Here is a 13,158-nt window from a genome sequence, read left to right as displayed (position 1 = left end):
ATCGGCGACAACAAACTTTTTCCAGCAGCACACATGGGTACAAGGTGCGTCAGTGGAAAAGCTGCATCCCAAGAACATCGATACAATGTTTGTGAATGGAGGATAGACACCCAGTAATGACAGAATCATTACTATCTTCTTCCACTCAGTCTGAAGATTAGGAATATTCAAAAGAACCATCCTATCCAACAGAGCAAAAAGAACTGGGCAAAAGGAGAGTGGTAGTAAAGAGGGTAAAAAGGAACTAACTAACATAATAGATCAACTAGGATATATAATAATCGGCAAGTTTGATAATAAGATAATAATGTGCTTAAGGCTTTAGGCCCTGAAGAAGAAAGGAGCTTGATGAAAAGAATAATTAGCATGCTTCTTCTAGTAGAAGACAGATGGGTACAAACACAAATGCAGGCCAGGCTAGCGTTTTTGGTCTGGGAAGAGGGCTGATATAGTATCTTAACTTTCTTTTCTGTATCCAGTCTCCCTTGCTAAGAACATTCTGCATTCAGAAGAAACTCTCATGGGGGTTACAGGGCGAAAAGCAGAGCGCTGAGGTTGCAGCATGGGCCCAGTGTCTCATTTCAGGGCCAGATCACTAGCTTTGCACGTGAGTACCGTAACTGAAAATCTAATCTGTTCCGTAGACACCCTACTTAGCTTCCACCTCTTGGCTTTAATTTCCTGAAAGTGGTTTATCCTGGATTGGATGAGATTTTTTTTTTTTTTTTTTTTTTTTTTTTGAGTCAGAGTCTCGCTCTGTTGCCCAAGCTGGAGTGCAGTGGCGTGATCTCGGCTCACTGCAAGCTCTGCGTCCCAGGTCACACCATTCTGCTGCCTCAGCCTCCCGAGTAGCTGGGACTACAGGGGCCCGCCACCACGCCCAGCTAATTTTTTGTATTTTTAGTAGAGACGGGGGTTTCACCATGCTAGCCAGGATGGTCTTGTACTTCTGACCTCGTGATCCGCCCACCTCAGCCTCCCAAAGTGCTGAGATTACAGGCGTGAGCCACCGCGCCTGGTTGGATGATATTCTTTGCAAAGTCATGGGTATAGATAAGGAACCCAGCATCACCATCAGGACAAATGGCCAGTGGCTATAACAAGGAACTCACAAACTAGACAGCACATCTATTCCCTAAGCTATGAACTATTTATAGCCTAGGCAGGAAGACATTAACATGGGATCCATAGGTGGGCTTACAGAGGGGAGAGGGGCTAGGAGAGGAAGTGGTAGTCTGTGTCCCTCCTGAAATTGTCTGCAAAATTGTGTGTAAGTGCATTTATCTAGGAAGAGGCTCTATCACCAGCACACAAACTCTCCCTGAATTTCATTCATGGAATAGAAAAATAACTCTGAAGTCTCAGTCAAGAGATATGGGTTCTGGGAGCACCCACCTTGACTACTTAAACCAGTCATTTATCCTCCTAAATTCACCCTCTGGAAGATAAGATTACATCAGACAAGCTTTGAGCTCCCTGCTAATCTAATAATCAATAGGTTCATGATGTACTTCCCCTCCTTCCCTCCAAGAAACAAAAGGGCGTATCACTGGAAATCACCCTTTAATATAATTCACCTGAATCCAGAAAGAGCCCACCCCCCCCCCCCCTTTTTCCAGAATCCTAGGTGTAAAGAGCACTTACTTGTAATATGGGTCACTGGAATACACAGTCCTTCTTTTAGGGTTCAGCTTTGAAGATGGAGAACGCAGAGAAACTGAAGCCTAGGCATTCTCTAGCTGATCTGCAAATCCCGGTGCCAGTAAGTCACAGGGCAGAGCAGAGCACTAGAAATTCACTGAGGACCCCACATCCTTTAGCTGACTGTGGCAACTACTTTGAACGCCCTCTCACTCTGTCTTTGTGTATGTGAGTATATGTATATCTATGGTACCGGTACACACAATGATCAGTTCATTTTATTTTTCTTGCTTCCTCATTACTGCTAATGAGCAACAAAATAAAATAATTAAAAAGATAAAGGGCCAAGAAGGAAAAAGTCAAAAGCTGTCTTCCTGCCTAATTGGATCATCAGGTTTAAGAAAGAGTTGCCAATCTTCATGTGTCTCATGTGAAGTCAATCTGAGCTCAACTAAGGGGCTGCAAGGCAAAACTCCCTAAAGCCAGAGTAGTCCAAGAGAGGTCCCAATCATCTAAAAGAACCAGACCTAACCCAATTGCAAATACATAGGCAAATGGAGATATCCCCAGCTTTTCTAAGTTCTTTTCTTTAGAAAAAGAGCACAAAGATTGACCAGATTGACTGGAATCACTAGTTAAGAGACAGCCCAACAAAGAAGTTTCAATGTCAAGAAAGGTTACTTGAACATTTTTGGTAAGTTAGTTGACTACAGCCTCACATTTATTTGGAAAGTATTAGCTGTTAATGTAACAGATATACCAGCACATCTGCTATGACATGGGGGAAAAGGAGGGAGGAAGGAAAGCAGGGTTGGGGGAAGAAACAGTGGTTTCTATATAGGGTAGTATGGGTGCTATGAGCTGAATTGTGTCCCCCCAAAATTTGTACGTTGGAGCCCTAACTCTTAGTACTTCAGAATGTGACTGTACAGTATTTGCAGATAGGGCCTTCAAAGAGGTGATGAGGTTCAAAGGAGGCCATCAGAGTGGGCTCTATGCAATCAGATGTGTGTCCTTAGAAGAGGAAATTTGGCTAAACAAGAGACACTAGGGATGTGTGTGTAGAGAAAGGACCATGAGAAGAGGCAGCATGAAGGTGGCCATCTGCAAGCCAGAGAGGCCTCAGAAGAAACTAACCTTGCTGGCACTTTGATCTTGGGAATAGTAACAGTACCTTGCCTCATAAGTTTATTGCAATGATTAAATAAATTAAGCCATGTAAAGCACTTAGAACAGTGGCACATAGCAAGCACTCAAGAATCAGCAGCTGATAGTGCTGCTACTGTTACTTTTTATTTTTTTAAAGATGGGGTCTCACTCTGTTGCCTAGGCTGGAGTGCAGTGACATGATCATAAATCACTACAGCCTTGAACTCCTAGGTTCAAGCGACCCTCCCACCTCAGGAGGGAGGGAGGAAGTCTCAAGCAGCCTGGACTACAGGCTTGCACCACCATGTCCAGTTAATTTCTATTTACTGATTTATTTATTTATTTGGAGGCGGAGTCTCGTTCTGTCGCCACGCTGGAGCGCGATCTCGGCTCACTGCAATCTCCACCTCCTGGGTTCAAGCAATTCTCCTGCCTCCACCTCCCAAGTAGTTGGGATTATAGGTGCACACTGCCACGCCCAGCTAATTTTTGTATTTTTAGTACACACGGGGTTTCACCACGCTGCCCTCGATCTCCTGACCTCGTGATCTGCCTGCCTCAGCCTCCCAAAGTGCTGGGATTACAGGCATGAGCCACCAGGCTCAGCCGATTCTTTTTTTTTTTTTTTTTTTAAGAGATGAGTTCTCACTGTGTTGCTCAGGTTGGTCTCAAACTCCTGGCCTCAAGTGATCCTCCCACCTCAGCCTCCTGAGTAGCTGGGACCACAGGTGTGAGCCACTGCACCCAGCAACTGCTACTGTTATTGATAAAGGGACTAAGGCTACTTCAGCAGACCTAGGGAGATATGTACCTTTTGTGTAACAATACTGACTGAATGAAAACTTCACCACCAGCTTTCTAACTGATTTCGGTACGTAATGGAGCATTTTGGGGCCCTCATTCTCATGCTTCTACAGTGAGAATCAAAATTTCTGTTTACATTCAATGGCTTTGCAAGAAGGTTATTTGGTCTTCATTGGGGGAAAGGTCCTACTAGAAAGAGAGCTGAAGGTGGCCTGTCTAGAGGAACTATATCTATCCACCTCAGCAGGTGCTGTTTGGCCAGAATTGTGGGCTGGAAACACTCCAATTCAGGATCATTAACTCTATTAGCCTAGGGGGAGATTTTCTGATGCACCTTCCTTTTCTGGGATCTGACAGAGCTGCTGAAATTTGAGAAAGCAGCTCTCTATCTGCCTGACCTCTCAGTCTCCTGAGAAAACAGGTACAAGGGGGAGCAGAAAGATGGTAAGATAGCATTGGATCTATTTTTCTGCCCTAGCAGGTTACCTCCACAGGCAGGAAGTAACTTCTGCTCCAACCCTGTTCCACTTCCCTGAGGCAGGAAGGACTTAAGCTGTGGTATGGGAAATTCGCTGTTTTTTGTTAACTGTTGTTTTTCAATTTGGTTTATTTTTACCATTCTTTGAAATTATCCCCTCTACCTCTGAGACCAAGGCAGGAGTTCTGATTCTACAGTTCACCAGGTGAAGTCAGGCAAGTCACAGACCATGGGAGATGTAGAAGGCAGGGCAACAGTGCCTGTGTCAGTGGCCTGTGCCTACTGATCCCAGCTCACAGGGGAATGTTGAACCAAGTGCACCCTATTAAGACAGAGGCTGTGCCCCCTGCACTCCCCAACACAGACGTTACCCTCCATCAAAAGCTCAAATGCTTTATCTGTAAGATGCTTTGGGGTCCTTGGCAGAAAAGATCTAGTCCATATAAGCTACCTTGGGAGTCCTGCTAAAATGTAAATTCTGATGCAGGTGTCTGCAGGTGGCCCCTGAAATTCTGCATGTCTAACAAGCAACACCCATGTGATGCTGATCCTAGGACCATACTTTGAGTTACACACTTGGAGTAACTGTGAGTTATGAACACCCGGGACAGTGATTCTTCAAGAGTGGTCTAAGGACCCCCTGCATCGGCATCACTTGGGGACTTGTTACAAACATTCAGTCCCTGCCATTACTTGCAGACTCTCTCAATCAGACCTTCTGGGGATGGAGCCTGACAAGCCTCATGTTTGACAAGCCCTTCAGTTGACTGCTATGAATGTTACATTTCAGAATCATTGCATGAAATCAGGGGTTCTCAACTCCCACTCCATGCTAGAATCACCTGGGGAACTTTTCAAAACACAATGCTCAGGCTTCATCACAGATCATGAACTCATCCTCTCCAAGGGCGGGGCAGGGCATCAGTGTTTGTTTTTAATTTTATTTCTAACTGACGAATAATTGTGGGTACTTATAAAGTACATACAGTATGATGTTTTGATATATGTTTGCATTGTGAAATGATTAAATCAAGCTAATTAGGTGAGCCTGGAACATATTAGGGTTCAAAATTGCTGCTTTAGATGAATGCTTTCTCTGTTAACTTCTACTGATATATGACATGCATCTTGAAAATTGTAACTATCATAAAGGTATACATGAATATTTGTGGGGAGGAGATGACAGGAATATTTGTGGAGAGGGAGCAAAGCATAGCTGTGGTTTTAGGATCAAGAGGCTTAGGCTCCAATCCTAACTGCCACTTGGAATTTTACTCCCTGAGAAAAATTTTCTTCCTCTGTAAAACAAGAGGCCATAATTCTTGCCCTGTCTACCTCAAACACTGTTATGCGAAAAGCCTTGTACACTGTAAAATTCTATCCAAAACTGAGGATTATCAATTAAAGATTTAAACTATGATCTTAATGTTTAAGGCAAATTTAAGTCAGAAAGCAGTAGTAATAATTTTACAAGTGATTTCTTTTTCTGAGCTTCTCAATGTGACCTGCTAATCCCTCCACAGTCCCACATTTGGGATTCTGAGGACACAGCTCTGCCAGCCCAGCATTGTAGCTCCTGCTTCTTTCTGGGCTGGTTTATCACCCAGCCTGCTGCTGCGACCATGGGATTCTCCCTGCTAGCCACTAGGGGCTGTTTGGTCCAGACTGGCCCATGGGTTTGGGTGAATGGGGAAGGAATCTAATTCTTGCCCGAGGAAGTCCTTGGAGAACTAGACAGGCTATGAGGCTCCCACAGCAAATTACTCAAGGCCAGTGTGGCTGAATCTTAGGACACCTGAAAGCTCCTTTCTTTCCATTAAACCTCTCAAAGAGTTTGTATAGGTTTCTTTGGTCTGCCCTGGTTATTTTACTTTTTTATTTTTTTGAGACCAAATCTCACTCGGTCGCCCAGGCTGGAGTGCAGTGGCACAGCGTTGACTCACTGCAACCTCTGCCTCCCGGGTTCAAGTGATTCTTCTGCCTTAGCCTCCCGAGTAGCTGGGATTGCAGGCAAACACCACCATGCCTGGCTAATTTTTGTATTTTTAGTAGAGATGGGGCTTCACCATGTTGGCCAGACTGGTCTCAAACTCCTGACCCCAAGTGATCCGCCCGTCTCGGCCACCCAAAGTGCTGGGATTACAGGCGTGAGCCACCGCGCCCAGCCAGCTATATGTATATTTTTAAAATCACATGGGCATATGGACAAGTACTGCTTTGGATGTTGCTGGTACATTTCCAGAAGGGGCTACTTACCAGCCGAGTGTTTACCACAGGAAAGAGCAATGCCAGAAGAGCTCCATTCAACATGTGCATCTGTAGCCTAGTGGGAGAGAAAGATAAAGTTCAGGTCATACTCAGTCCCTGATACAAAGGGAGAAAAAAGACATGTCACGTTAAGCCACGCCATATGGAAGAGAACTATGTATACAAGTTGCTCTCTGTGGAAAATGGCACTAGAGTTTGCACAAAATAAATTAAAAGTGGCATATTTTGTATTAACTGAAATGTTCTGAAGAGCACCATCACTGGCTCAGAATCCCCCGAACACCTCCTGAACATGCTTTGGTTACAACAATTTATTACATAATGAGCTCTGTGCTCCCTAAACATTCAGTCAGTCCCAATCAACAGCTTCAACTGCTACAGCTTGGGCGGCATTAGAAAAGGGGAACTACGGGAGGTAAGTGTTCTGTTATTACAGTAGAAACCTATTTATTATAACATGGCTGCTTATTTACACTGTCATGTATAATCCTTTTCCCCAAACAGAGACCTAGACAGAAAAATATTGCTACAACCCAGGAAGCCAACTGCAGTGTTTTGCAAACTGTATTTCCCCACTTTCTTAGAAATGCCCTCAGGAGCAAAAGTGAGCAGCCTTCCAGGCTTTCATTTACATATTGGGCTCTGTGACTTAAAAGCAAAACAAAAAAAGAAAAAATAAGAAGAAAACCACTGGTCTCCAGCACTGGTTAATGATACTGTTTCCCAATCCCAATGCCAGACTTGTTAAAGTACATGCATATTAGAAACCCTTCATAAGTCAAGCACAATTAACTCAGGAACAAACCCTGCTTGTGAGGGCTCTGGGGATGGATTTAAGTAGCTTCCTTCATTATTAAAGGAAAATGGTTCTTTACTACTAAGAGAGATGAAAAGAATGACAGTCTGTTCCTCTTGAAGAAACATTGATTTGATGGGTTATGGACAACCACCACAGAGGCAACATGCCTCTTAGACCTCAACACTAGCTGCAGGTCGATATCAATCTCTCTCTCTCTCTCTCTCTCTCTCTCTCTCGCTCTCGCTCTCGCTCTCGCTCTCTCACATACACACACACACACACACACACACACACACACACACACACACACACACGCTCACACAGCATACCTCCTATGCCCTGGCTGGGAAAACAGTCCACATGTTCAAGACTCCCTAGAACTTCAGCTCTTCTCTTGGCACTCACAGATGTGTTTGTAAGACTAAGAGATGTGGCTGGGTGCAGTGGCTCATGCCTATAATCCCAGCACTTTGGGAGGCAGAGGCTGGCGGATCAGCTGAGGTCGGGAGTTCAAGACCACCCTAGCCAATATGGCAAAACCCCATCTCTACTAAAAATATAAAAATTAGCCAGGCATGGTGGCAGGTGCCTGTAATCCTGGCTACTCGGGAGGCTGAGGCACAAGAATTGCTTTAACTCAGGAGGTGGAGATTGCAGTGAACCCAGATCATGCCACTGCACTACAGCCTGGGTGAGAGAGCAAGACGAGGGGAGGGGAGGGGAGGGGAGGGGAGGGGAGGGGAGGGGAGGGAGGGAAGAAGGGAAGGGAGAAAGACTAAAAGATGTTACAAGAAGACCCCGGAGAATGGCACAGAAACCCCAAGACTGCTTTTCACTTCCCCTAGTCTGTTTCTTCCTATTGTTCTTTGTCACCAAAACTTTGTGAATAGTGATGGTGTGCACTTAATATATTCCAGCCATCCTTAATCAAGAACCAGAAGAAAAATAATAATATTCCAGGCAAGTATCTGATTAACTGCTTTACATGAACTTTCTTGCTTAATTTTTATACCAATCTTCTGAGATAGGTACAATTACTTTTCCCATTTTGTTGATAAGGAAACGCGTTTCAGAGAAGTGAGGTGATCTGGTCAACATTACACATAAGAGAGTAGAGTCAGAGTTCAAAACCAGGTTTATCTGACTGCAGACCCCAAACTCTTACATCTCTCTTGCTGCCTTGTATAGAAGCCCCTGGTCCCCTCCTCCTGCCAAAGTATGACCTCAGGTGGAGGGTGAGAATGTTCCTCTTTCCTTCCTTTTAGTTTCAAGGGTCTCTCCACCTCCTTCTTCATTCCCTGCCCCTGGCTTAATAAGATTTCAAAGGATAACTAAAGTGGAAAAGGCTGTTTGGCTACCCAAGGCCATCACACTCCCTCAGATTAATAAGGCTTGACCTGGTCCATAAAAGGGAAGAGGCACACCAATGCAATGTCACTCCAGCCTCCCTGGGGCTGGCCAGGTTACCACAACCCTTTTTCAGCAGTGTCATTCAAGGTGGCACTCCGTGTCTGACAAACCTGACAAACGGAGTACTAAAAATTCTGGCTCAAGCCTTAGTATCTACAGCAGGAGCTATTAACAGCCATTCCAGGCCTTCAGTGAAGTAGAATCTGGCTTAATCCCGCCCCTGGGCCCTCCTATGTGACAGCCACAACATAAAAACTCACCCTGGGAGAGCAAAAAAAAAAAAAATCACATCAACAGTCCAGATGAAAGTTGGATTCTGGGCGGGGTGTGGTGACTCACACCTGTAATCCCAGCACTTTGGGAGGCCGAGGCAGGATCACTTGAGGTAGGGAGTTCAAGAGCAGCCTGGCCAACATGGCGAAACCCCGTCTCTACTAAAAATACAAAAATTAGCTGGGCAAGGTGGCAGGCGCCTGTAGTCCCAGCTACTCAGGAGGCTGAGGCAGGAGAATCACTTGAACCTGGGAGGCAGAGGTTGCACTGAGCCGAGATCATGCCATTGCACTCCGGCCTGGGTGACAAAGCGAGACTGCATCTCAAACAAACAAACAAAAAAGCTGGATTCTGGTGCCAGGCTTTGCTATGGACCTCAAACGAAATGTTAGCATTTGCACAGGGTCAATTAGACATTTGGGCACCAAAAGTTAAATCTTGGGGTTGATGGAACTGATAAGGGCCTATGGATGGCCAAAGATGAAGATAAAACTAACATAAAGATCCAAAACAGTTAAGTCCCTAGATAAAGACAAGCATTGCTCTGGGTTCTCAAAATTCAGTATATGCGAGCTATATATATGCCAGAGGGTGAATTATCTTTAATATATAAAGAAGCCTTACATACTAATAATCACAAACATTTCTAACATGTATTGAACATTTCTATGTGCAAATCATTGGGCTAAGGATTCAAATACATCATCTCATTCAGTCATTAGAGTTTTTATTATAACCACCATCATCTTCTTCATTTCATATCGGAGAAAACCAAAGCTCCAAGTGATTAAGTGATCTGCCCAAGATCAAACACATAATAAGTGACAGAGGCTGAAGTCAAGCTCAGATGTCACCAAGTTTCAAGCTTGTGTTTTTGCCATTGTACTCTGCTTTAAACCTATGGCATGAATGTTACATATGTTCTGTGTGTGTGTGTGTGTGTCTGTGTTTCTATGTGTGTATGTATCAGACTGCAGGCCAGGAAGGAAAAAGTTCTTGAATGCCATTGGGGCAAGGAAGGTCATGCCTAAACCCCTTGTGTGTTCTGTGGCAACTATCCTGATCACACAACTACACTGTCCTTTACAGACAAAGCACAGCTCTACAGGTAAATGACTGACCAACTCAGAAGCAGAGGCTTTTGTTTTAACTTTATACCCACCCGCAGCCTGCCACAAAAATTTGTATTGGGTATGGCAAATGGCTATAGGGCCACTAGAAACTCCTGTGAGGGAGTTCCCTCATCTGTACAATAGGAACCATAATAGTACCCAACTCATAGGATTGTTATAGGGAATTATATTTATAAAATGCATTAAAATGTGCGTGGCATATAGTAAGACTCACATAAAATGTTTGTTAAATAAATGGTGAAGAACTCACCTAAAGCCTCAAGATGGATGGATGGATGATGGATGGATGATGGATGGATGGATGGATGGATGGATGGATGGATGGATGGAAGGAAGGAAGGAAGGAAGGAAGGAAGGAAGGAAGGAAGGAAGGAAGGAAGGAAAGAAGGAAGGGAGGAAGGGAGGAAGGGAGGGAGGGAGGGAAAGGAGGAAAGGAAGGATGGGAATGGAAAAAGGAATAGAAAAAAATATATATGAGAGACAAACTATTTAAAAAATTCAAAGTGTCAGAAAGAGGTCCAGAGAAAGCAGATGGACAGACTGAAGGCCAGAACCAAAAAGTAGAGCTTGGGGACAGACTTATATTTAGTTAGTCATACTTATAAACCTCCTTGCCAGCTCAGAGTATTGGTCATTGTATTATATATACAGTTGATCTTTGAACAATGTGGAGGTTAGGGGCACTGACTTCCTGAGCAGTCTAAAACCTGCCTATAACTTTTAACTCCTCTAAAACTTAACTACCAATAGCTTACTGTTGACCAGAAGCCTTACTGAGATCAATTAACACAAATTTTGTATGTTATATGTATTATATATTGTATTCTTACAGAGAAGAGAAAACATTAAAAAAGTCATGAGGAAGAGAAAATACATTTAGAGTACTGTACTACATTTATCAATACCGTAAGTCTGCATCATCTGTTCACAAGATGAATCGTCCATCTAAAATAGTGGGCAACTGCAGCTGCAGACCTCAATCTATCAAGCAATTCAACTTTTCCTTGTAATGTCTTAACTTTTCTCTGCTTCTTGGGAGCACTTCAGCATGACTAGTGCACTTTGTATGGGTCCTCTGGTGTTATTCAACATTTATGGTATTGCACTAAACATGATGAAAAATGCGAGAACCACAAGGATCACTTTTTATTGGGATCCACCATTTACTGGAGAAAGAACAGCCTATTCAGAGATGATTAGGGGCACAGGGCATTATAAGGGATACTCACAACACCTGAGCTCACCGCAGGACGTGGCTATAAAATTATTACAGGAGTACAGTATGTACTACAGTTCATTTTATGCGGTTATGCTTTAATACTGCATCTTTATATCTGTTTGCATCTCTCAATTATGATGGCACAATGTACAGTCTGTAAATGTGTACATAAGCTTTGATAAATTTTAACTTCTTATAATAGATTGTGTATATTTTAGAGTAGTAAACTATAAAATACACTAGTGTCTACATATATTTATTCATTCATGACATACTTAACCTTATCTTAATCTTTTTCAATATTTCTAGACTATAAGACTTGCGTGCAAATTTTTTCAAATTGTCAAAAATCTCCAAACCTTTTTCCAATATATTTATTGAAAAAATCTGCTTCTAAGTGGACCTGCATAGCTCAAACCCATGTTGTTCAAGGGTCGACCCTTCCCTCATGTTTTCCATCCTGTTTAGTGTGATACTGTAATCATTGAGTAACACCAGGGGATCTAGATGAAGTGCCACTAGTCATGCTGGAAGTGCTCCCAAGAAGCAAAGAAAAGTCATGACATTACAAGAGAAAGTTGAATTGCTTGATATGCAGCATATATTTTATTTTCTGTATATTGTGATATTCTGATATCTTTAAAACCCTTTCTGGCTAGAGACAGCCTGCCCCCACCCCCATACTCCAGCCAATTCTTAGAAGATAGCAAGTACTCGGCCAGAAACATGCCTTTGATATGCACACTAACCAATCCAAAGCCAGACCTCCTCTATCTGCCCCTTACACCCCAGGAGGCTATATTCCTCTTCCTTAATCGCCCCAGGGCCAGATATCAGGCAACTAGGGTGCACCCCTACAGCTTAGAGGCCTGCTGAAATTATTCGAACTAGCCAATCCTTAACTATCCACCCTGTCCTGCCTTGCTTTTCCTGTGGAAACCCCAATAAAGGCAGTGGCCTAAAACTTCCTCCTTGCTCCTATCTCCTGCCTCCTCACCACCCTAATGTCTTTCCCAAGTGGCCTTGCCTAGTATCCCAGGCCTCCTATCTCTAGGACCTGTGAATATAATAAACTTTGTTTTTTCCTTACCCTCTCCTCTGTCTACTCTTATGGCCACATCTGACTGATCATCACAAAAGAACACAAGATAACCATTATTACTGTCACAAACATTTCCTATAAGCTTTTTTGGTTTTGTATAGGATGCTACACTGAGTCTGCTTAGCTGGTAAGAATCTGAGGCAATATGGCAAGCACCATGGTTTTGATTCTCTTCTGGATCAGTTAATTTTGTTGAATTTAGTTCCACAAACATTAGCCAATCCATTACTGTGTGCCTAACATTGTTGCAGGTATTGTAGGGAAAAGAAGATCAGTGTAAGTAAGACACAGTATCTGCCCTCAAAAAGCTAACAATTTTTATGAGAAGGCAAGAAGTGAAATAACTAGAGGAAATGTACAATGGTTAAGGGGGGTTGGAATCAAGTCTACATTCCATCCCATCTCTACCATTTACCGGCCAAGTGACTATGGACAAATCACTTAAAATATGTGTCAATTTCTGGCCAGGCACAGTGGCTCACGCCTGTAATCCCAGCACTTTGGGAGGCCGAGGTGGGCAGATCACGAGGTCAGAAGATCGAGACCATCCTGGCTAACACAGTGAAATCCCATCTCTACTAAAAATAAAAAAATTTAAAAAATTAGCCGGGCGTGGTGGCAGGCTCCTGTAGTCTCAGCTACTCGGGAGGCTGAGGCAGGAGAATGGCGGGAACCTGGGAGGCGGAGCTTTCAGTGAGCCGAGATGGGGCCACTGCACTCCAACCTAGGCGACACAGCGAGACTCTGTCTCAAAAAAAAAAGTGTAAATTTCCTCACAATTGGTACTGGAACTAATAACAGCACCTACTGAAAGGATTAGAGAATTTAATAAAATAAGACCATGTAAAGTGATCAATGTAGTGCCTAGGATATAATAAGCAC

At 43.5% G+C, this 13,158-nt stretch overlaps 1 protein-coding gene across 9 annotated transcripts in view; it reads right to left on the bottom strand.

The window, feature by feature from the left end:
* TMEM164 (transmembrane protein 164) overlaps positions 1-13,158 on the bottom strand; it is a 339,420-nt gene that overhangs the window by 224,805 nt on the left and 101,457 nt on the right. For all 9 annotated transcript variants that reach the window (XM_050776565.1, XM_050776571.1, XM_050776567.1 and 6 more), the window contains one exon: positions 6,329-6,395. In XM_050776565.1, coding sequence (XP_050632522.1) covers positions 6,329-6,395 — 67 coding nt within the window. The remainder of the gene's footprint in view (positions 1-6,328; positions 6,396-13,158) is intronic.

Source organism: Macaca thibetana, chromosome X (genome assembly GCF_024542745.1).
Source record: "Macaca thibetana thibetana isolate TM-01 chromosome X, ASM2454274v1, whole genome shotgun sequence".
In the NCBI taxonomy this organism is placed as follows: Eukaryota; Metazoa; Chordata; class Mammalia; order Primates; family Cercopithecidae; genus Macaca; species Macaca thibetana.
This window is presented reverse-complemented; position numbering and strand designations above follow the sequence as displayed.